This window comes from Carettochelys insculpta, chromosome 23 (assembly GCF_033958435.1).
Source record: "Carettochelys insculpta isolate YL-2023 chromosome 23, ASM3395843v1, whole genome shotgun sequence".
Taxonomy (NCBI): Eukaryota; Metazoa; Chordata; order Testudines; family Carettochelyidae; genus Carettochelys; species Carettochelys insculpta.
The window spans coordinates 10,838,594-10,860,076 of record NC_134159.1 but is presented as its reverse complement, the minus strand read 5'-3'; the positions used below and the strand labels follow the sequence as shown (position 1 = coordinate 10,860,076).

Below are 21,483 nucleotides of genomic sequence, written 5' to 3'. Positions count from 1 at the left end.
GAGGCTTACCTTATAGAAGAAAAAACTAGGAAATTGTACAACATCCCAATGAAGTGTCTGAGGTTATGCAGCAGGGGGAGCCAAAGACCTGTTATTGTCCAATTCACTCAATAAATCCATGAACATTTCTTTTTCTTGCTTTCAAGAGAGGGGTCTTCTTCAAATGGAACACAACTTGCCTCAGGGTACATCTAAACTATCTGAGAGACTGACCTGGCTAGGATTGATCTTCTGGGGTTTGATTTTTGCACAACTAGAGGGCACGCACAAAATCAAACTATATGGGGTCGACAGTCGAGTCCTGCACTCCTCATTCTCATGAGGAATAACAGACATTGCCGAAAAAGTTATCCCCGTCAACCTCCCTCCATGAGGATGGCCAAATAAGTTGACTGTAGATATGTCAATTCCAGCTATGCAATTGTTCTAGCTGGAACTGTGTATCTATGATCGACTTTACAGTTTAGTTGTAGACCTACCCTGAGTTCCATATCTAGCTCTGCTGACTTTTTAAAAGCAAATATTAAAGCCTGAGTAAGATGTCTAGGCTAAAGTGCAATGATCAAACTTTACTCCTGAAAGATTCTATCCATTCAAATATATGCCCTACACCTAGAAGAGAAAATAGGGCTGGAACTGGCAATCTAATAGAACCCTTTTAACATACTACTTAAGGAAGGAAGTATCAGAGAAGAGGAACATGCAAAAGACAAGGATGAGTAAAACAACAGAAGGAAGAGAAAAGAAGCTTCTTGGGCAGGGACCATCTTTTTGTGCTGTTCGTACAGCACCTAGCACAATGGGAAGAGCACACAGAATCCCTAGTGGCAGGCCTGGATTACACAGGCCACCCATCTCAGGGAGTCCCACAGCCACCAAAAGAAATAATAAATAAATAAAGTCAGAAAGGGGGCAGGGCAGGACATTGCAAATACAGGGCATCACCTGAACACTGGACAGGGTCAATGGGCTGGAGCAGGGAATTAGGCCGGACTTGTGAGACAGGAGCCACTGTGGATGAGTGAGTGCTGGGCTCATTGTCCAACACCCTTCACCATGTTATCCCACCCAGCCGGGGGGCAGGATCTATCCATTCCACTCCCTGGAGGCAGCAAAGATGGAGATCCCCCCCCAACTGCCATAGTGCACTGAGCCTCTGATGGTGTGGTGGTGGGAGACTGATGGAGCCAGTAGGGAAAAAGAAGCAGCATGCAGAAGCCCTACCATGGGGGAATGTAGGGCATATGGATACAAACAGAGGTACTGGTTTGTGTAGGAGACAGTGAGGGAAACTTGAATGGCAGAATGGGAGGCACACAGATCATTGGATGATCTGGAAGACTGGAAGAAGTGCAGGGAGTCCCTGAAACAGAGGCGTATGGGAGCATAGCATATAGTGTGGTTTTGGGGAAGAAATGGAGGCATGCAAGGTGCCCCTCATGTGTGACATCCCTAGTAAATAATATTATTGAATATGAGTTACGGTAACAACAAAAATATAATTTTAGCTTGTATTTTCCTGGTATTTTAATAAAGTAATAGGGCTGGGTTTTTAATGTAATCAAACACTTAGTTATTGGAGCCTTATTCTGCATGGTAGCCTGATGCCAAATGGAGGCTTACCTGAGAAAGGAGGACCAAGGAAATGGTCATTTGGTATAGTCACATGATTAAGAAATCCAGTCAGACTTCAGCAATTTCAGCACGTCTTTTAACAAGCGTTTAACTCTGTTCTTTGCATCAATGTACTTATTTTTATAAACAAAGGAGCGCTGTCCATACCTCAGTTCTAGATTTTACACATCTGTCAGGGTCCACTCTGCATTATTCTTAAATTAGCATAAGACGGTGAACACATTACTTAAAAAATATTTTCTCAAAGGTGAAAACTCCTCCTCAAATGGGCCAGAATTTCACCACTGGAGCAGGCTTTCTAAACAAAATATGAAGATGTTACCACTCATGGGACATTACCTGAGAAGTGTTTTCTATCACTAGTTCATAGGCTGTTCCCCCTGAACCAAAGCGCAGAATATCCCCTGTGCCCACTTTCACTGCTGCATTCTGTATATGGCAATCATTAACGAAAGTACCATGCAGAGAGTTGAAATCTTGAAGAACAAAGCTGTTTTCTGAATCACTGAATTCAATGGCTGCATGGTGATCTTCAATACCTACAGACTGAAATTGGGTAACAGTTTCAGAAATTAGTGCAAAGAAATACCCAGCATTGTGGATTGCAATGGGGATTTTGCTGAAGTTTATTTGGCTTTGCCTCACTCATCTGGTTAATATTGTATGAATGTTTTGGCTCAGATTAAATCAAAATGTTAGCCAATTGCTGATGTAATATACCAGATACAATAAGCGTTTTATTTATTTATTTTCTTCAATATATTGTCTAGATTTGTTTTAAAAAAGCTTCACATTTTGCATTTTAGATGTCAGACAGGTCACCTGAATAGGCACCAAACTATAAAAACATCATAGCAATAGAAATGGATCATCATAAGTAAGTTATTAAATTAAGAACTTCCCCTCCTGCTTCTTGTGATCTCTCTCCATAATGCACTATTTCATATTCAGCCTAGGTCCCAATGCGACAGACATTGAAAACACGAGTAACTTTGAATATTACCACTTCCATTGAAACTCACTGGGATGCCTACTCACATATGCAAATGTTTGCAGTATCAGGATGCTAAATTGTGAGCTAATTTGCGCAGGAACCTGATTTTTTTCCTCTCTGTAAAAGAACCTTGACACTTATGGTAGAATGTTAATATACAAGTGATAAATAGCACCAACATTAAGATGGCCTACATACCTTTGAGTATGTACCTGATTGTTTGAGCAGGAGGAACAAACAAACATTTACACCACTGAGTATGAAGGTGCACACTGTTTTCAGTTGGTGCTTTTGTTGACTTACACTTGGGTGTAAAATACCCCCATGTATGTTCATGGTTTAAAAAAAATACCTGTGTAGAGACATCTGTGTTTTTAGCAAAGTAATCTACAAAATTGGTTTTATTTGTGATTTGAAACTTAATCAGATGGAAGAGCTGTGAAATGACATTCTGATCCATTCCCTATTCACACATTGCTTGATTCGAAGCCCACTGAAGTCAAAGGAGAGATGCCGATTATGTTCAGTGGGCTTTGGGATGAATTTGTTATAATACAGCATGCCTTCATACACATTTTAGCCAATTCATCTATGAACTCCTGTATGATGGTGCTTTTGCAACCTCCTTGGAGAATTACTGAGTCGTCTAATTGAACTGGTGGCTCCTCATGTTTATGGGAAGCGCATTATATCATTTTTTGTGGTTTGTTTCAGGCTGTTGCTTTGTGTTTTATGACCCTACAGCATGTTACTTAATTCCTCTCTCTTTTGTTTGTCTAACTTAAAGATTTAAACAATTTCTGTAACTGCCATTTCATCCCTGTGGCTCTAAATGAAATCAAATAACCCACTTCTGGCTAAGGAAGAATGGAAAGGTTATAAAATGGGGCCATTAAGTTAAGAGGGAATGCTGTAAAGCATAATGGCAATGTATTTTATGTTCTTACCTTCAGCACGAGATCTGAATCTTCATGTTTTCCTATAGTAGTTACTTTTGATCTCAGCATAAAAACACCATCCGAACTTTTTAAAAAGGCTTTCATTGTCTCTTCTTTTCACCTGGAAGTTTTTATTTTTTTAAAAATAACTCATTTTCTAAGTAACAGAGAAGTAGCCATGTTAGTCTGTATTCTAACAAAACAAACTAGCAGTTATGCAGCACTTTAAAGTGTTACATGACTGCTGGTTAATTTCCTAAGTGTTATTTGATGCACTTTTGCAATTACCCCAGTCAAAACATTTCAAATAGCTTAAATGCACAGTATCAAATAACATAGTAGAAATACTCATAATTTATTTAATGGGATGCTGTCAAATTGAAATTAAAGTCAAATTCTCTACTCTGTTACTAAAAAATAAATAAATGAATAAATAAAACTTGGATTTTTCAATAGTCTAAGAGAATTAGGCATCCATTTACCATTGAAAGTCAAATCCCCATTCTGAGACAAAGAATTTTAAATATCTAATTTACTATTTATACCATTCATGACATTTGTGTAGTTTCAGAACTTCACTTTAAGACTGGTCAGTTTTCTCTCTTTCATTTACAGAGCTGCAATTTTTGGATTTCAAGCAAGGTGAAAATACTTATATCCAAACAAGCAAATGTTTGTACTGACCTTTTAAAAATACCATTATCAATGTTTCTTTGTAAATTTGTTTCTCCACTTGAAATCTAGAATGGTTGACAGTGTCACTTAAGAGGTCCAATATTCACAGCAGGTGAATAACTTGTGTAACCTCTGCAAAATTGGTATCCTGTGCAGCTGAGATCACACCAAAAGATGACTTCCTCTCACAGCGAGTTTCATTCAAAAATACCAATTCTGCTTAAAAACATTGGGTTCAGTCCTGCCAGTACTCTACGCACAGAACTTGTAGTTTTGCGAGTGTAAGTTCTGCACATCATTTTGAAATGCATTCTGCAGTTTTTCTGTTGCGTGCTGCCAATGTTTTAACAAGGTGCTCCAACAACAGTTTTGCTCATGCAGCCTATAACAAATCTTTTGATCAAGAAGCACTGGAGAAACTATTCACTTGTGTTCCACTATATTCAAATATACAGTAAACTCTTGGCTACAGTTACACAAGCAAGTTTTGCCAACAAAACCTGGGTTTTGTTGATAAAACTGGTGGAACATCCACACACAAAATGTGTTTTGTTGACAGTTTGTTGACAAAACTCATCACTTTTGCCAGCAGTGTTCTGCCTCTCAGCCCTAAGGCATAATGCTGCTATTGACAGGTTCTGTCGACAAAAAAGCTGTGTGGATGCTCTGGAGGGGCCTTCTCTTGACAAACAGGGCACCTAGAACAGTGGACAGCCCTGTCTGCTGCATTCTGTGCGCCTGTTTTGGCGAGAGACCTGTCGACAGAGCTCATCACTCCTTTGATTGGTATTTGTGCGTGGCCGCACTCTTTTGACAGAAGTTTTGTCGGGAAATCTCTTCAGACAGTGACTTCTGACAGAGTGCTGTAGTGTAACTGTAGCCTTTTGTATCCAGCAGCCCTGGGACCAGAAGGTTGTCAGATATTCAAATATTCTGGGTGATAGAGAGGCACATCTAGCAATGCATAACACTCAAGAAAAACAAATTTAGATATCAAGAAACAAATAAAAACATATGCAGAGTACTTTATTTACCAACAGTAGTATTGTACACTGTAAACTTCTACTGTACTTGCTGCATTTATTTATATCTACTTTCACTATACTATACTTAAGGAAAACGTAACTAAAATTTACTTGTGGTTAAAAATACCAGTTATTTGAGAGTTCTGGATGATAGAATGATGGCTGTGAAAGAGTTCACTGTACCTTTTTCTATCCCTGGCCAGCAATGAGACTAATACCACTCAGCAAACAAACTAAAGCTACTTATCAATTGAAATGCTTATACTGTGATACTGAAAAGAATCATAGCATATATTAAGAGTGCATAAGAGTTCAATATATATATATTTTGAAAAAGGGAATGAAGAACATATAAGGTCTCCAAAGGTAAAGCTATGTGCACTAACCTAATATACTACACCATCATTGGCTCCAGTGCTGGAAAGCAGAGAGAGCAGTTTGGGATTTAAGGCCGCCGCTCTTTTTCGCATGAGGCTGTGCAAAAGCAAAAGGACAGCTTCTTATGTAGAATCCAAGTGTACATCATAGGGCAAGTGGGTATCCTATGATGTGTGTACATGCAACGAAGGACTATGTCTCAAGTTTCTAGAGAAAAGTAGCCAGATTTCAAGGGGCCGTTGGTTGCTCGGGACAGCATTTCTAAACAGAGGCACACATACATGCCCCTGAGGGTACTGAGGTCTTACAGGCAGTGCATCCCCTCAGCTACATATTTGCCTAGTTTTACAACAGGCTACATAAAAAGTACTAAGAAACTCAATATAAACAAAGTTTTCAAATAGACTATGACTTGTTTATGGTGCTTTATATGCTGTACACTGAAACACGTACAATATTTATATTCCAATTGATTTATTTCATTTTATTTTTAGCAATTATATAAAAAGAAAAGTAAGCAATTTTTCAGTCATAGCCCGCTGTGACACATTTGTATTTTTGGCTATGTCTACACTAAGCGATCTGTCAACAAAAGTTTCTGTCGGAAGATCACTTCCACCAAAACTTCTGTTGACAGATTGTGACTAGATTGCCAAGCAGATAGGAGCGATCTGCTCTATCAACAGAGTAACTGAACTACCTGGCTGCTCTCTTGACAAAGCGGCCAACCGGAAGTACAGCAGAGAGGGCTGCCTGGTGTCCCAGAAGCTCTCTCTGTCGACAGAGCCCCCTTCCCCCTCCCCACCCGGAACATCCTGACCAACTTTCTGTCAACAGAATCTGTAGACAGAGTTGTTCTGCCTTATGTGGGAGCAACAGAACATTGTCGACAGACATACCATGTTCTGTTCATTTACTGGTGACAGAATGCCTTGGGAACGTGGATGCTACGTGGCTTTTGTTGACAGTGTAGTGTAGACATAGCCTTTAGGTCTCATTTTGTAAGCAAGTAGGTTTTAAGTGAGGGCAAATATGGAGGCATACAAGACTAATCAAACTCTTAAAATGGATAACAATAGTCCAGAAAGGTTGAGAGCCATTGCAGGGAGGGTGTGTGTGTGGAGGGGTGGGATTCTGGTGGTAGAATGGCAGTAGTCGAGTGAGAAGGGAAGCTGACAAGCAGAGCATGGTGGCGAATCACTGAGCTGCTTATATCTTTGCTTCTATGGCTTGCACTGGTGTCTGCCAACCTTTACTTAGTTTTGATGTTCTAACTCCCTTGGTAGGCATTCAGCTGTACCGGTATAAATGCACAAACTAGAACAACTTATTTCTGTTAGGAAGGGGAATAATCTATAATCGAATAAGGCATATTTGTATGCGTATAACTATGTCCCCACTAGGTGTTTGACCAATGCAACATCACACCCCTGCCAGATATAGTAACAAGAGAGTAAGCCGTACTAGTCCATACACTATCAAAACAAAAAGCAGTCAAGTAGCACTTTAAAGACTAGCAAAATAGTTTATTAGGTGAGCTTTCGTGGGACAGACCCACTTCTTCAGACCATAGCCAGACCAGACCAGACTCAATATTTAAGACACAGAGAACCAAAAACAGTAAGCAAGGAGGACAAATCAGAAAAAGATAATCAAGGTGAGCAAATCAGAGAGTGGAGGGGTGGGGGGGAAGGTCAAGAATTAGACTGAGCCAAGCCAAGCTCAATCTAATTCTTGACCTTCCCCCTCACCCCTCCACTCTCTGATTTGCTCACCTTGATTATCTTTTTCTGATTTGTCCTCCTTGCTTACTGTTTTTGGTTCTCTGTGTCTTAAATATTGAGTCTGGTCTGGTCTGGCTATGGTCTGAAGAAGTGGGTCTGTCCCACGAAAGCTCACCTAATAAACTATTTTGCTAGTCTTTAAAGTGCTACTTGACTGCTTTTTGTTCCGCCAGATATAGTTATATCAGTACATAAACTGTGCATAACCATGGCCTTAGTTACTGAAGCTGAGTGGTGATATGCTGGATCTCACACACACGACTGCAAGTATTTTTAACCCTCGGTGTACAGTTGCAGCCTCAGTCCCTGGCAGATTTCTAGTTCACCCACCCACAGAACAGAGAACCACACAGCTTACACTGTACTTACCAGTTAGTTTCAAAACCAAAGCTTTCTCCTCCCCAAAGAGGGAGCCCTTAAACATGAAGTCATGTATCGGAGGGGTAGCCATGTTAGTCTGGATCTATAACAGCAACGAAGGGTCCTTTGGCACCTTATAGACTAACAGAAAAGTTTTGAGCATGAGCTTTCGTGAGCACAGACTCACTTCATCAGATGCCGGTCAGCATCTGATGAAGTGAGTCTGTGCTCACGAAAGCTCATGCTCAAAACTTTTCTGTTAGTCTATAAGGTGCCACAGGACCCTTCATTGCTCTTAAACATGAAGTGCCATTCCTCTCCACAAGGCACTTGGAGGCAAGAGGGCACACCCACATAGATCTCTTACGGCAGTGGGCACCTCCCTGCAGAGTTCCATGGGGCCAGTGCAAACCTTGCACAATGCAGGCAGGGGAGTTGGTGAGATAATTACATTGGGGTCCCTCACATCTGTGGGGGTCATGCCAAAGGAGAATGGCCGTGCCAGAGGGGCCTATTGTCCCTTTGAGGTCTGTGGCAGCCTTGCACCAGGGAGCGCAGGAGTCTTGCTAGGTAGGCTCCTGAGAGCAGGGGGAGCCCCACCAGTGAGGGACACAGGAGTCTCACCAGGTGTGGATGTCAGGCTCCCAAGGGCACTCTTGGTTGGGGGCCACAGGGGTTTCCCAAGGGCAGTGAAAACCTTGCTGGTGGAGGCAGAGGGAGCCCTGCTGGGTAGAGGCAGTAGGCTCCCGGGTGTCCGCAGGAGCCCGGACGATGGGGGCACAGGACCCACACCGAATGGGGATGGCAGGCTCCCTAGGGGCAGCAGAAGGCTTGCTGGGTGAGGGTGGCAGGCTCCCTGGGACACGGGGAGCCCTGCCAATGGGGGGGCACAGGACCCACACTGACTGGGGGTGGCAGGCTCCATGGGGCAGTGGCAGTCTTGCCCAAGGGGCTCAGCCATTGCAGCGGGGGGAAGCAGCTGTCGAGCCCCAGGGGCCTTCAGGCCACACGGGCTGCTCTGTTGTGCCCCCACCCCCCGCTAGGTGTTCCCGCAAGAGCCCCTGCAACGGGGCCGTGCCAGCCCCCCCACGCAGGGCCCAGGGCAGCTCAAGGTCTCTGCCGCCCCCCTCGCCCCCACTCACCAGCGCTGCCCCGCCCGCTGCGGGCATTAGGGCCCCGGGGGCGTCCCCTCGCCGAGCCCGGCCGCATCTGCTCCGGCCTGAGGCGATGCTAGGCCTCAGTGTTAGCCGGGTCGCCGGGGCAACCGGGGCGGAGCGAGGAGGCCGGGGGCGGGCTGTCTGCAGGCACCCGGCGAGCCCCGCGAGTGGGGCCGGCGCTAGGCCCCGAGCGGGAGGCCGGGGGCCGGGGCCGCGGCACACGCAGCTGCCGCCCGTCTCTTCGGAGGGCCAAGCCCCGAGGCAGCTCCAGGGCCAGATTTAACCCGGGGGGCGCCGAGTGAAGTGGGGCAAAGGGAGGGGGGAAGCTTCAGCGAGAAGCCCGGCAGGAGGCCGGGGTCCCGCTGACGGCGCACGGAGCTGTACAGCCCTGCAGGGAGCCGCCGCCCCGCCTACCAGCGCCGCAGCTAGACCCTGGGCGGCTGCGGCCGCGGGCCCGGCTCACCGCCCACCCGTGGGGCTGATGCCCCGAGCAGCTTCCTGGCCCCTCTGCTCGGCTAGTTCCTGCCAACCCCACACAGGAGGCGCCACTTCAAAGCGGAAGGTTTCCGGGCCACGGCCCATCCCCACCTCCTCGGTTTTTATAGCACCTGGCAGGTAAGGGGGCTGCCCTACGGTACGTATCAGCCGGCCCCAAGCAAGCATGTGCTGACCTGCCTCCTAAGGCGAGCCCCACGCCTGCTCCAGCTAGAGGCGGAGTTTAAGCCCATGAGCGCCAGCCTGGGCCGCCGCCCTCCCCCCCGCCGGGTTGTGTATCCTGTGGACAACGCCAGGCCCGCCGTTCAGCCTGCTGGGTACCTGCCTGCAGCCCGGCCCTGGCCCTTGTTTCTGTGATACCCCTGTGGGCTCGGGGAAAGAGCTGCTCTGAAAACAAAACCACCGCCTAGTATCTGCATGTGTGCAGGGATACATAAATTGGACAAAGGTAACAGAGAAGGTGGCCAAAAAAAAGGAGTAGGTCGAGGAGCAAAGTCAGTGTCCCAAATACACTCCATGCAATGCTATTCACTTCAACAGTCAATTGCAGATCAGGGCAGAATCTGGTTCAAAATTGGATCAAGAAGAAAATGCCAATAGCATTGCTTTATCTGCTAAAACAGTCTCGGAGGAGTAGCCATGTTAGTCTGTAGCCTCACAAAAAACAAGAAGCAGTAATATGAGCATTTGCATGGCCCAGGTGCCAACATTTTTGTGGCTGACTTAGAACGTTTCCTCAGCTCCTGTCCTGTAGCACCCCTGCTTTACTTAATGCTACACTGATGATATCTTCATCATATGAACCCATGGTGAGGAGACCCTTGAAGTCGTCCACCAAAATTTCAACAGTTTTCACCCCACCCATCTCAACCTTGATCAACCCACACAAGCAATCCATTTCCTGTACATTACAGTAGAAATTAACCATCATCAAATTAATACCACTGTATACTAGAAAGTCACCAATTGCTACATGCCTTCAGCTTCCATCCAGGACACATCACATGATCCACCGTTTACAGCTAAGCCCTAAAATACAACCATATCTGCTCCAATCCCACCAACAGAGACAAAAATAACTACAAGATATTTACCAAGCATTTGTAAAACTTAGGCTACGTCTACACGTGAAGCCTACATCGAAATAGCTTATTTCGATGTTGCGACATCGAAATAGGCTATTTCGATGAATAACGTCTACACGTCCTCCAGGGCTGGCAACGTCGATGTTCAACTTCGACGTTGCTCAGCCCAACATCGAAATAGGCACAACGAGGGAACGTCTACACGGCAAAGTAGCACACATCGAAATAAGGGAGCCAGGCACAGCTGCAGACAGGGTCACGGGGCGGACTCAACAGCAAGCCGCTCCCTTAAAGGGCCCCTCCCAGACACACTTTCATTAAACAGTGCAAGATACACAGAGCCAACAACTAGTTGCAGACCCTGTATATGCAGCACGGACCCCCAGCTGCAGCAGCAGCAGCCAGAAGCCCTGGGCTAAGGGCTGCTGCCCACGGTGACCACAGAGCCCCGCAAGGGCTGGAGAGAGAGTATCTCTCAACCCCCCAGCTGATGGCCGCCATGGAGGACCCCGCTATTTCGATGTTGCGGGACGCGGATCGTCTACACGTCCCTACTTCGATGTTGAACGTCGAAGTAGGGCGCTATTCCCATCCGCTCATGGGGTTAGCGACTTCGACGTCTCGCCGCCTAACGTCGATTTCAACTTTGAAATAGCGCCCAACACGTGTAGACGTGACGGGCGCTATTTCGAAGTTACTGCCGCTACTTCGAAGTAGCGTGCACGTGTAGACGCAGCCTTAATGGCCAACCAGAACCAGATTGACAGGGCCAGATGAATACCCAGAAGCCAGCTACTTCTAGACAGGCCCAAGAAGGTAAACAACAGAACACCACTTGTCATCACCTGTAGCCTTCAGCTTAAACCCCTCTGGCACATTAGTGACAATCTACAACCTGTATGGGAACAAGATCCCTCACTCTCACAAGCACTGGGTGACAGTTTGTTCTTTCCTACAAACAGCCACCCAACCGCAAGAAAATACTAGCAGACACACACCATTCCACAGGAACACTAACCCAGGAACCTGTTCCTGCAACAAACCCCTTGCCAGCTCTGTTCACCTATCTATAATAGACACACCAATCACGGGACCTAACCACATCTGCCACACCATTAGGGGCTCATACACCTTCATATCCACTAATGTGATACATGCTATCATGTGCCAGCAAGGCCCCTCTGCCATGTACATTGGACAAACTGGATATTATCTGTGCCAAAGGATGTATGGACATAAATCAGACATCAGGAATTGGAATACACATAAACCTGTAATGCAAGCATGTCAAACATGGAGCTCAAGGGCTGCATGCAGCCTGCGAATACATGTTGACAAATTATGTAAGGACACCCCGCATGCCTGCCCTGGGCATGGGAGCCCAGCTGCCCTGATCCCTGCCTGCCTGTGCGAGGAGCCACAAGTGACTGGCTGTGGTGATGGTAGCTCCTCCTCCCCTCACACCCATTGGCGTGGGCAGTGGCAGACTCAGAAGCCAGCTGGAAGGTGCTGCTGTGCATAAGGAGCCATGGGCAGCCAGCCCTGGAGCCATGTACTCTGGGAATGGCAGTGGCTCCAGCCTGGGGCAACAGGAGCAGCATGGGGACCTGCCCCTCTTCATCCCCAGCACATACAAGCTCCTGGTGCTGCTCATTGCCACCATCTGCATCATGGGCTTGAGCCACAACCTGCTGGTAGTGTATGCCCACTTCCGGTGCCTGCACACCTATCATCACTCAGAATTGCTGTAATTTATTACAGACTGAACCTCTGTAATCTGGAGTTCTCTCATCTGGCAACCTCCATAATCCATCATGATTTGAGTTAGCTGGATGCTAGTTGTCATGGTTGTAGCCAACTTTCCCACAGTCCCATAAAGTTTGTTTACATCCACATTGACTTCCGGCTCTCAGTGTTCTGTGCTGTTATTCAGCTGTAATTTACTCTTAAATGTCTTCTAAGAGCCCATAATGCAGTGTAATTGTTGGTAACGTGCTAGACAATACTGACCTCCTGTAGTTCTGCAAATTTTCTTGTGCGGTACTGGTCACATCCTGAGGGTTCCAGATTAGAGAGGCTCAACCTGTAGTTGCTTGCCTGGGCAATTCTTCAAATTTAATGGGTGTGCCATGTATGATGTAGATTTAGTTGACAGCCTATAGGAGGTACTTCCTTCAGCAATAGTCCTGAGGTTGTTTCCTTAATGACCAAGTGATAAACTTCCACCGAGTCTTGCAGAAAGCAAGAGTTGGCCCTCCTTGTGGAATATATCTTATTGTATATCTATCTTTTGATATAAAATACAAATACAGTAGTCAACAAAATGGGGAAGGGAGCAACTTCCAAATGATGTGGGTTTAAAAAAAAATCATAGCAGGTACAAACTAAGACAGTGTCAGACCCAAAAAGCTATTTTAGGGAGAAAAAAAAAGACAGGGCTATGCTTTCTAGTGAAGAGATCCTGCCTTGAAACTTGATGAAATGGCTTAATAGCCACTTGAAATAGATTATCCTCACACAGTACCTGAATTTTGGGGGGGTGATAGCTTATTGGCCCAGCAAATGTACAGTTCAAGGACGCATTTTTCAGGGATCAGCCTTTCCACTAAAGTGGTTGAGAGTCACATTTGTTGCTCAAGGTCACAGAGGAAGCAATTAGCTGACTGAGCTGGAAGTCGGACCTGAGCCACATCTTAGTTCTTTAGCTTTAATCTTTACTTTGCACACCCACCCCTCCTCAGTTTTAATTTAGCAATATATAGTGTTCCAACCTCAATTAGAAATTGCCAAAAGCCATGCTAGAATGGGTAACTATCTGTTTTAGAGGCCTGGGTGGGGAAAGAAAGTGTCCCCTTAAGGAAAAGGATCAGGTTTGGCAAGTTCCTCTCAATCACATTGTTGATACAATATCTTTTGGAAACTAGCGTGGGCTTAAAGTCGAGACAAAATCTGGACTTCAGTCAGGGTGCTTGTGTGCAACAAAGCAAGCTTTGCCCCTTACCTTAAAATTGCACCTTCTATTATTTTCCATTTGAATGTGTTGTACTACAGAGTTTGAATCAGAACCAAGGATCCCAGAAGTTGTACATTCTTATAGCTATGTAGCTGCAGTGCAAACACATTCTGGTTTGTTTATCAAACAGGAACACAGGGTACTGGGAAACCTTTTTCCTTTAGGATATTTTAATATCTTGTTCATATGGGTCTTCCCTATCAGAACAAAAATGAGACAGCTCCTACCTCCATTCGACTCCAGAATAGATGTCACTGAATAGCAGGCATTGCAAAGCAGCGAAATGCAGATGGATCTCCTTTGTCTAGTATCCTCAGGAGCTGACTGGTCCTGAATGAGTGAGTTTGCCACATAGTGAAAGTCAGTGCCTTTCCTCTGCTCTCAGGTGTCCTTCCTGGCCACCAACCACAGACACTGGGCTTTGCTCCTGCTGGACTAGCAGCCACTGGCTCAGCTCTGCTTCTGGCACCAGCTGGACTCCCAGCCACCACACTCCCAGCCGGCCACCGGGGTTCTCTAGTCCAACATCATCTGTGGGCTTGGACTAGATGTTTCCAGACAAGAGAGTTTCACACGTATTATAGTAAAACTAATATCTAAGGAGCAGCATTCCCCTCTAGCTGGGGCCAGCTTCTCTGTACAGAGAATATGCCTCAGTAAAAGACACCTATGTGTAGTAGGACTCCTGAAGCATTTTTCAGCTGCTTTCCAAACATTATGGTGGCGTAAGTCCCACTTTTCTAGCTCTTTTTTACTATTATGTAAAAGTCTAGTGCAGCAAAAAGCGCCTAAAAGCATTTGCAGCCAGCATCAGAATTGTCCCGCGACAAGACGCATTTATGAACCTTGCAAGTGTTACATAATTAAACTTCCTGTGGGCCATGTTGCATTTACATCCTATGCACTAGGATTTACCATTGTCTTATTCAGGCTGTCTGTATTATTTGATTGCATTCTACCTTCTTAATAGATTCTCTGCCTTGCACCACGTTACCATATTAATCAAAGTAAGTGGTTTCCTCTCAGCTGTGTGACCAGATAGCTGAGACCATTACCAGGAAGAGGCCTGAGGGGCACTGGTGGATTTTGGCTTGCCAAATGTTGGAGCAAGTGACTTACACATGCCAGAGACAGATCAGGCATATGATCTGCATGTTCAGGACTTCCACTCTGTGCACTCAGAAAAGTTTATTTGCTGGCCCATACAGGTATGCATATTCCCTTTATATGCAATTACAACTGAGCATGCTTTTCTAATCCACATGGCTTTGCAGAAAACCCAGAAGCGAGATTGTGCGCATTACAAATGCTGAAACTGCCTTTTGCCAAACTGGCGTGGAAAAGAGTACATTTTGCCCTAAATTTCTTACAGCTCCTGATTAAAGTATTGGTGGTATTCCCATGTACAAACATACAACATAAACACAAAACATTTATTTAGAAAAAGTCTCCAATTACTCAGCCTAGGAAAGCTAATTTAAAACATAATGCATTTAACATTTCTGACATAGTATAACGGAGTAGTTATCAAATTAATGAATTTGTAGATTAACCTTAAACACCATCCCTGCCACTGGAACACCAAAAACCATCTTCTCCTCTTTGGTTAACAGTGCTCAGAAAGCTTTTCACGGGCACCAGGAGCTTCTGCTGAAAGGGTTAAACTAATCATGGTTCCAAATCGTCATTTAATTCAATAGGTTATTTCACAGCTTGACTATGAAGTGTTACAATGTGCAGACTTGCTTTCTACTGTTACTGAACTCCCACTTGAATGGAAGTAGAGAATGCAACAATCTTTTTTGGTTTTTCTTAACAGGAAGAAAAGAAGAACTTTTTTAAAAAATAACCTTTCCTTTACTCTGTGTAAAATTATTTGGTAAAACCCCCTTGTAGTGGCTTAGAAAAAAATCTGGTGTTAAAAAAACAAAGACTAGGAAATGCATAAAATGTACTACTTAATTTTTTAAGAAGTATGGATTTGGTACTTCTAAACATCATTTGTTTCAGAGTATCAACTACATTAGTGGTACTACATGAAAAGCCATGTCTCAGAAAGGTCATTCTGGCCTTCTGAAAAAGAGGTATACAGTCCTGCATTTCCTTGATCATTTTAAAGCTGGTAGGAATTTGACTGCACTTGTACCCACAGAGCACATATGTAGTCGTGTTTTCTCTTAGGTAATCCACAGATTTTAGGTCACTTGCTTGCTCTCTGGTGCTTTATCTGGAATCTCATCATACTGTGGAGGAGGGGTCAACGGTTCTATTGTTATTTGACCTGAACTGTTTCTGTCTGGAATCTTTACTCTGAAATCCTTCAGATGCAGCTTATCAGACTTAATTCTCCGAACTTTCAGGGGTTTCAGCCGTTTGTTCAAGCGAGAGCTGTGTCTGCTTGGCTGGCGCTCTACGTTCGAATCGACACCCGTGGCCGTTGTAGTTGGTGTAGTTTCATCAATCCCAGTTAGGGATTCATAAGAGGGCAGAGACATGCTGATCCTGGTGCCTCTGTCCAACTCTCTTGTCTCAGGATAGCCTGTGTTCATAACCTCTTCATAACTGGGAACGTAGTATCGGGACGGCATGTCATCCTCTTCTTGGCTATGGGAGACAATTTGAAAACTGTCAATATGCAAAGCCATTTCAACTGCATTTCTGGTCATTCAAATTTTGGGAACAGAGATACATGATGATACAATAATAAAGGTCTACATAATGGTTCATTCAAGGATCACAAAGTATCTTCCACACATTAGTTAAACCACTATAATCCCCGTGCACAAGGAATATTATCCTTACTTTGCAGTTGGGAAACTATGGCACAGAAATTGTGATTTGCTCCTATGACAATTTTTTTCCCCAGGGTGGGAGTCCTGGTTCATAGTGCCCTGCTGTTAGGATCTTGGTGAGTAGTCCATGTAAGCTGTTCACTTGGGCAGCTGCCCAGGAGAAATTCAGGTGCTGCCCAGCTGATTAGCAAAGCACCCACAGCTGGCAGCATTTGTTTCTATTGGTGCTGCACATCCACACATGCCTTGGTTCAAATAAAATTTGTTCTGCTCATGGATTGGAAAAAATTAGACAGGACATTGATCTTGGTAGTATCACACAGTAACAAGTCTTTTAGGTGATCATACGTTGGGTTCTTATAGCAATGACTGAATACTCAGAAGTTAGAGATGCCAAAGATGTGTTTAGGTCATTTAGTTAACTCTGTGCCAAACCTTCTGCAGAAATCTGTAGGTGTAAACTGATTACTTTTAATCTATCAAATGTTTGTGCCCACTGAAAGAGACAGCAAAAATACTTTATGCATTATTTTGTATAATAGTGTCACTGAAATAAGTGGGCGAAGAACGAGTGTGCATTTTTTTCCATCTTTGATTATTTTCCAGATACAGAAGTGCTAATATAATTGAAAGTCTGTGACTGTGTAGCAGGAATAGGGGAATACTGGTTGAACCTCTCTCATCTGGCATGCTCAGGACCTGACTGGTGCCAGACGAAAGAATTAGCTGGACGATGGGAGGTCAATATTTTCCTAGGACATTACCAACACTTCCACTGCTTATTGGGCTCTTAAAAGACATTTAGGGGTTAAACTACAACCAAATAACAACACAGAATGCTAAGAGCCAGAACTGGTGGCTGGAAACAAACTTTATAGGAAAACAGGAATTTGCCCACACCCATGATAAGGGGTCGTTCCAGCTAACTAAAATCATGCTGGATTATGGAGTTTGCTGGATAAGAGAGTTCCGGATTAGAGAGGTCTAACCTGTACTAACCGCCAGGAATCACTGCAATTCACTTTACTTCTCTAAATATCACACGTGTAAGGTCCTTTACCATCCTCAGATAAGAAATGCTATGTTCAACTCCCAACTGTTAGAATTTAAAATTCTTCTAAAACATTCAATCAAGTGTTAAATGTAATTCCATCCCACCCTTATGAAAGTCTCTCTCTATATCAAAGAGGGAGCAGACAGGAGGCATTCCAGTTGCATCTTTACAGTGTTTAATTACCAAACTGGAAATACCAGTTTCTCTTTACTTTGTGAAACTGACTGGTAAGGGGCCTTTTTATTGCCCTATGACTAATGAGTTACAGTTCAGGCATCTTGCATTAATTATTCCTTGTTTTTCCATTTCATTTCCCCACAAACAGGGGTATCAGAATAACGCTTCTCTTCCAACAGACAGGTGAACATCTCTCCTTGCCAGCCATAGCGCTCAACTGAAATTAGAGGGATACACCTACAAAGGTATTAAAAGAAGGTATAGCCACGTACATTTTTTTTTTCTTTTTGAGGGAGGGTAGGCGAGAGGAATTCTGTTCGAATTACACAATACTAGAACTAGAACTGAGAGGTCATCGACTCCAGTCCCCTGCCCTTACGGCAGAACCAAGCACGATCCAGATGATCCCTGATAGACATTTCTCTAACCTGCTCTTAAACATCTCCAATGATAACAGAGAGAAAGCCGTGCTAGTCTATACACTATCAAAACAAAAAAGCAGTCAAGTCGCACTATTTTGTTAGTCTTTAAAGTGCTACTTATCTCCAATGATGACGATTCCACAACTTCCCTAATAAGTTTATTCCCGTGCTTACCTACCCTGGCAGTTCAGAAGTTTTTCCTAATGTTCCACCTAAACCTCTCTTGCTGCAGTTTGAGTCCATTGATTCTTGTCCTATCATCAGAGGCCAAGGAGAACAATTCTCCCTCCTCCTTGTAACCTCTTTTAGGTACTTGAAAACTACTATCATGGCCCCTCTCAGTCTTCACTTTTCCAAACTAAAACCCAATTCCTTCAGTCTTCCCTCACTGGTCATGTTTTCTAGACCTTTAATCATTCTTGTTGCTCTTAGCTAGAGCCTCTCCAATTTCTCCAAATGTTTCTTGAAATGTGGTGCCCAGAACTGGACACAGTACTCCAACTGAGGTCTAATCAGTACAGAGTAGAGCAGAAGAATTACTTCTCATGTCTTGCTCACAACACTCTAATGCATCCCAGAACAGCATTTCCTTTTTTTTTTTTTTTGCAATATTGTCACACTGTTAACTCATATTTAGCTTGTGGTCCACAATGAACCTGAGATCCCTTTCTGCAGTACTCCTAGTGAGTACTACCCATTTTGTATGTGTGAAACTGATTGTTCCTCCCTAAGTGGAGGTACTTTGCAAATATCCTTATTCTTCATACAACTTCTCCAGTTTTGTCCAGAAACTGTTAGATTCTGTTAAGGGACCACTGTGCAAATCTATAACATGGGTATCTGCATGCAATCTGTAGTAAGCGCACTGCCTGCATTTTATAATGGGTTATACAAAGAGAGCTTTCTTTGCAGATTCATTCTATAAGAACCTTAGGGTTTGCTATCGCTCTCATCATGGTACTTTCTAATTAAATCAAGCTGGAGTTCACCAAGACAGGGGTCGGCAACCTGCAGCTCCAGAGCCACATGAGGCTCTTTAAGAAGCTATTTGCGACTCCGAGCACTGCTACTGCTGATGCCTCAAACAAAAAACTGAATTCAGTTGCCTGCCGTTAGAACAACTGAATTTAGATTTTTTTTGTTTAAGTGGTAGTAGCCTCTGGAGCCGCTGGGCAGTCAGCTCCGGCAGGGAGTCCTGGAAGAGAAAGCCAGCAGGGCAGGTAGCTGCCAGCACTGCATGTGGGGAAAGTGCTAAGCCCGCAGAAGAGCTGGGGGGAGGCGCGGCCAAGCCTGCCCCTTCTGGAGCTGTGCTGGGAGGGAGGAAACGGGGCAGAAGCCATGGAGGAGCAGCAGCATCTGAGGCAGGTTAATCCTGGGGATGGGGGTGGGTTGCTTTGGGGCTCAGAGGGGTTAAGCCTGGGGATTGGGGGCAGGTTTGTGGGATGAAGGGTAAAGCATGTGGATAGAGAGTGGACTGGGGGGCTGAAGCGGGTAAAGCCTGGAGATGGGGGTAAAAACTTTTTAACTGGTACAAATAATTGTGTGTGCACTGTTCTTAAAACAGGACTGACAGAAAGTATGGTTTGATGTTATTTTTTAAGGACTGTCTTGTGTTCACAGGCATTGCGGCTCTTGAAGTATTGATTCTGTAACTGAATTTGAAAAAAAATGGCTCTTCTCGCTATTTCATTTGTAGTCCCCTGTCATAGAATCATAAAATCCTAGGGCTGGAGGGGATCTCAGGAGGTCATGTAGTCCAGCCCCTTGCCCAAAGCAGGATCAACCCTAATGAAATCATCCCAGCCAGGACCTTGTCAAGCTGGGACGTACAAACCTCGAGGGATGGAGATTCCACCACCTCTCCAGGTAACACATTCCAGTGATTCATCACCCTCCTGGTGAAATAGTTTTTCCTAATATCCAACCTATACCTCTGGCTATAACTTCAGACCATTGCTCCTTGTTCTGCCATCCCTCGCTGCAGTTGCCATCTCCTACTTTCGGTACATATCTTATATGAAAAGCCTCTTTCCCTTCTTCAGAGGGAATGAACAAAACGTGGCCATTTATCTAGTGATCCCATCCCCTTCTTGTTCATTTCCAGCTTCTGGCAGTCCCTCTGAGGGAAGAGCAATGTTTTGGGGACAGGATGAAATCTGCACCAAACACCATTCCAGTTTGCACACTGCTGGGCTAGACCATCTAATTCCCTGTGATGTTGGCGCAGTGTTAGCAAACCATTTATTTATAACATTCTAGTAACAGAGCCATTCTTTGCTCAGAGTTCCTTGGTGTTTCCCTACCTCAAAACAAGAGCCACATAACTTCAATGTAACAGTTTGTTGAATTTCTCTGCAGCTCTTGCACATATATCCACAAATGCTGTTTGGTAACTATACAGAGCTACTGGACTTAACAAGCCACAGCAGCAAGAGTGAGAGATCCATTAGCAGGAGCACACTCCTTTTCACTTCTCTGCCCTCCAGAAGCCCTGCCTAGCTCACAAAAAGGAGTGTCTCCCCTCTGGAATTGTACGAATGCAAGTGTACTTTAAGATGCACACCTTACCATAGCATTTTTACACTACAGAAACAAACAAACAGTCTCCTAAAGCTTTGTACAGTAAACTCTTTCATATCCAGCAGCCCTGGGACCAGAAGGTTGCCGGATATTCAAATGTTCTGGATAAGAGAGAGGTATACCTAGCAATGCATAACACAAGAAAAACAAGATTTGAGATTAAAAACAAACAAAAATGTATGCAAAGTATTTAATTTACCAACAACAGTACTACTGTACACTGTAAACTTCTACTGTATTTGCTGTATTTTATTTGTATTTACTTTCACGATAGCATACCTACAGAAAACATAACTAAAATTTACTTATGGTTAAAATGCTGGTTATTTGAGAGTTTTGGATGATGGAATGCTGGATATGAAAGAATTTATTATATACAGGATGCGTTCTATTTGTTCTGAACATTGGTCCACCTAGTAAAGCACATCGTTTCCTGCTGTGGCCAACAGCTTTTACGTCTGAGGAAGATGAACATTTATCATTTCTTTACTCTATTATGCTATGATGTTCTCAGAGGGATAAACTCCCTTCTGAACTCCAAGGCAATCAGCTTACGCACAGAAGCACAGAATTGTAAAAAATATAGGACTGAAAGGGATCTCAAAAGGTCATCTAGTCCAGCAACTTGTGCTGAGGCAAGACTAAATACGTCTAGCCCATGCTCGACAACAATCTGCCTAATCCTGTGGTCCCACTAATAAAGGGAATGTGTGGAATAATTTTTGCTATGTGTATCAGTATGGAGGAGATGCATCATACGATGCAGTGTTTCCCAAACTTTATATAGTTGGAACCTATTTTTTTTCAGTACCTTCTTTTGTGGCCCCAAAATATAAATGCATATAAAAAAAGAATGAAAAATGAATAGAGATTTTCACTGTTTTTTATTTATTCATAATAATAATAGTACATAATAATA

The 21,483-nt window shown here is 44.1% G+C and overlaps 2 protein-coding genes across 13 annotated transcripts in view; both read right to left on the bottom strand.

The window, feature by feature from the left end:
- The window catches only part of FHAD1 (forkhead associated phosphopeptide binding domain 1), an 82,712-nt gene extending 73,666 nt beyond the window's left edge, over positions 1-9,046 (bottom strand). For 5 of the 11 annotated variants that reach the window (XM_074975690.1, XM_074975697.1, XM_074975698.1 and 2 more), the window contains exons 1-4: positions 8,932-9,009; positions 7,799-7,892; positions 3,577-3,688; positions 1,975-2,181 (exon numbers count right to left, since the gene is read on the bottom strand). In XM_074975690.1, the coding sequence (XP_074831791.1) occupies positions 1,975-2,181; positions 3,577-3,672 (303 nt within the window). In that variant the 5' untranslated portion in view covers positions 3,673-3,688; positions 7,799-7,892; positions 8,932-9,009. Of the gene's footprint in view, positions 1-1,974; positions 2,182-3,576; positions 3,725-5,653; positions 5,742-7,798; positions 7,893-8,931 lie in introns of all 11 variants that reach the window. The other 6 variants (XM_074975691.1, XM_074975693.1, XM_074975699.1 and 3 more) reach the window with 6 other exon arrangements.
- Positions 9,047-14,710: 5,664 nt separating this feature from the next.
- Positions 14,711-21,483, bottom strand: part of TMEM51 (transmembrane protein 51) — a 40,246-nt gene continuing 33,473 nt past the window's right edge. For both annotated transcript variants that reach the window (XM_074975641.1, XM_074975643.1), the window contains one exon: positions 14,711-16,143. In XM_074975641.1, coding sequence (XP_074831742.1) covers positions 15,735-16,143 — 409 coding nt within the window. In that variant the 3' untranslated portion in view covers positions 14,711-15,734. The remainder of the gene's footprint in view (positions 16,144-21,483) is intronic.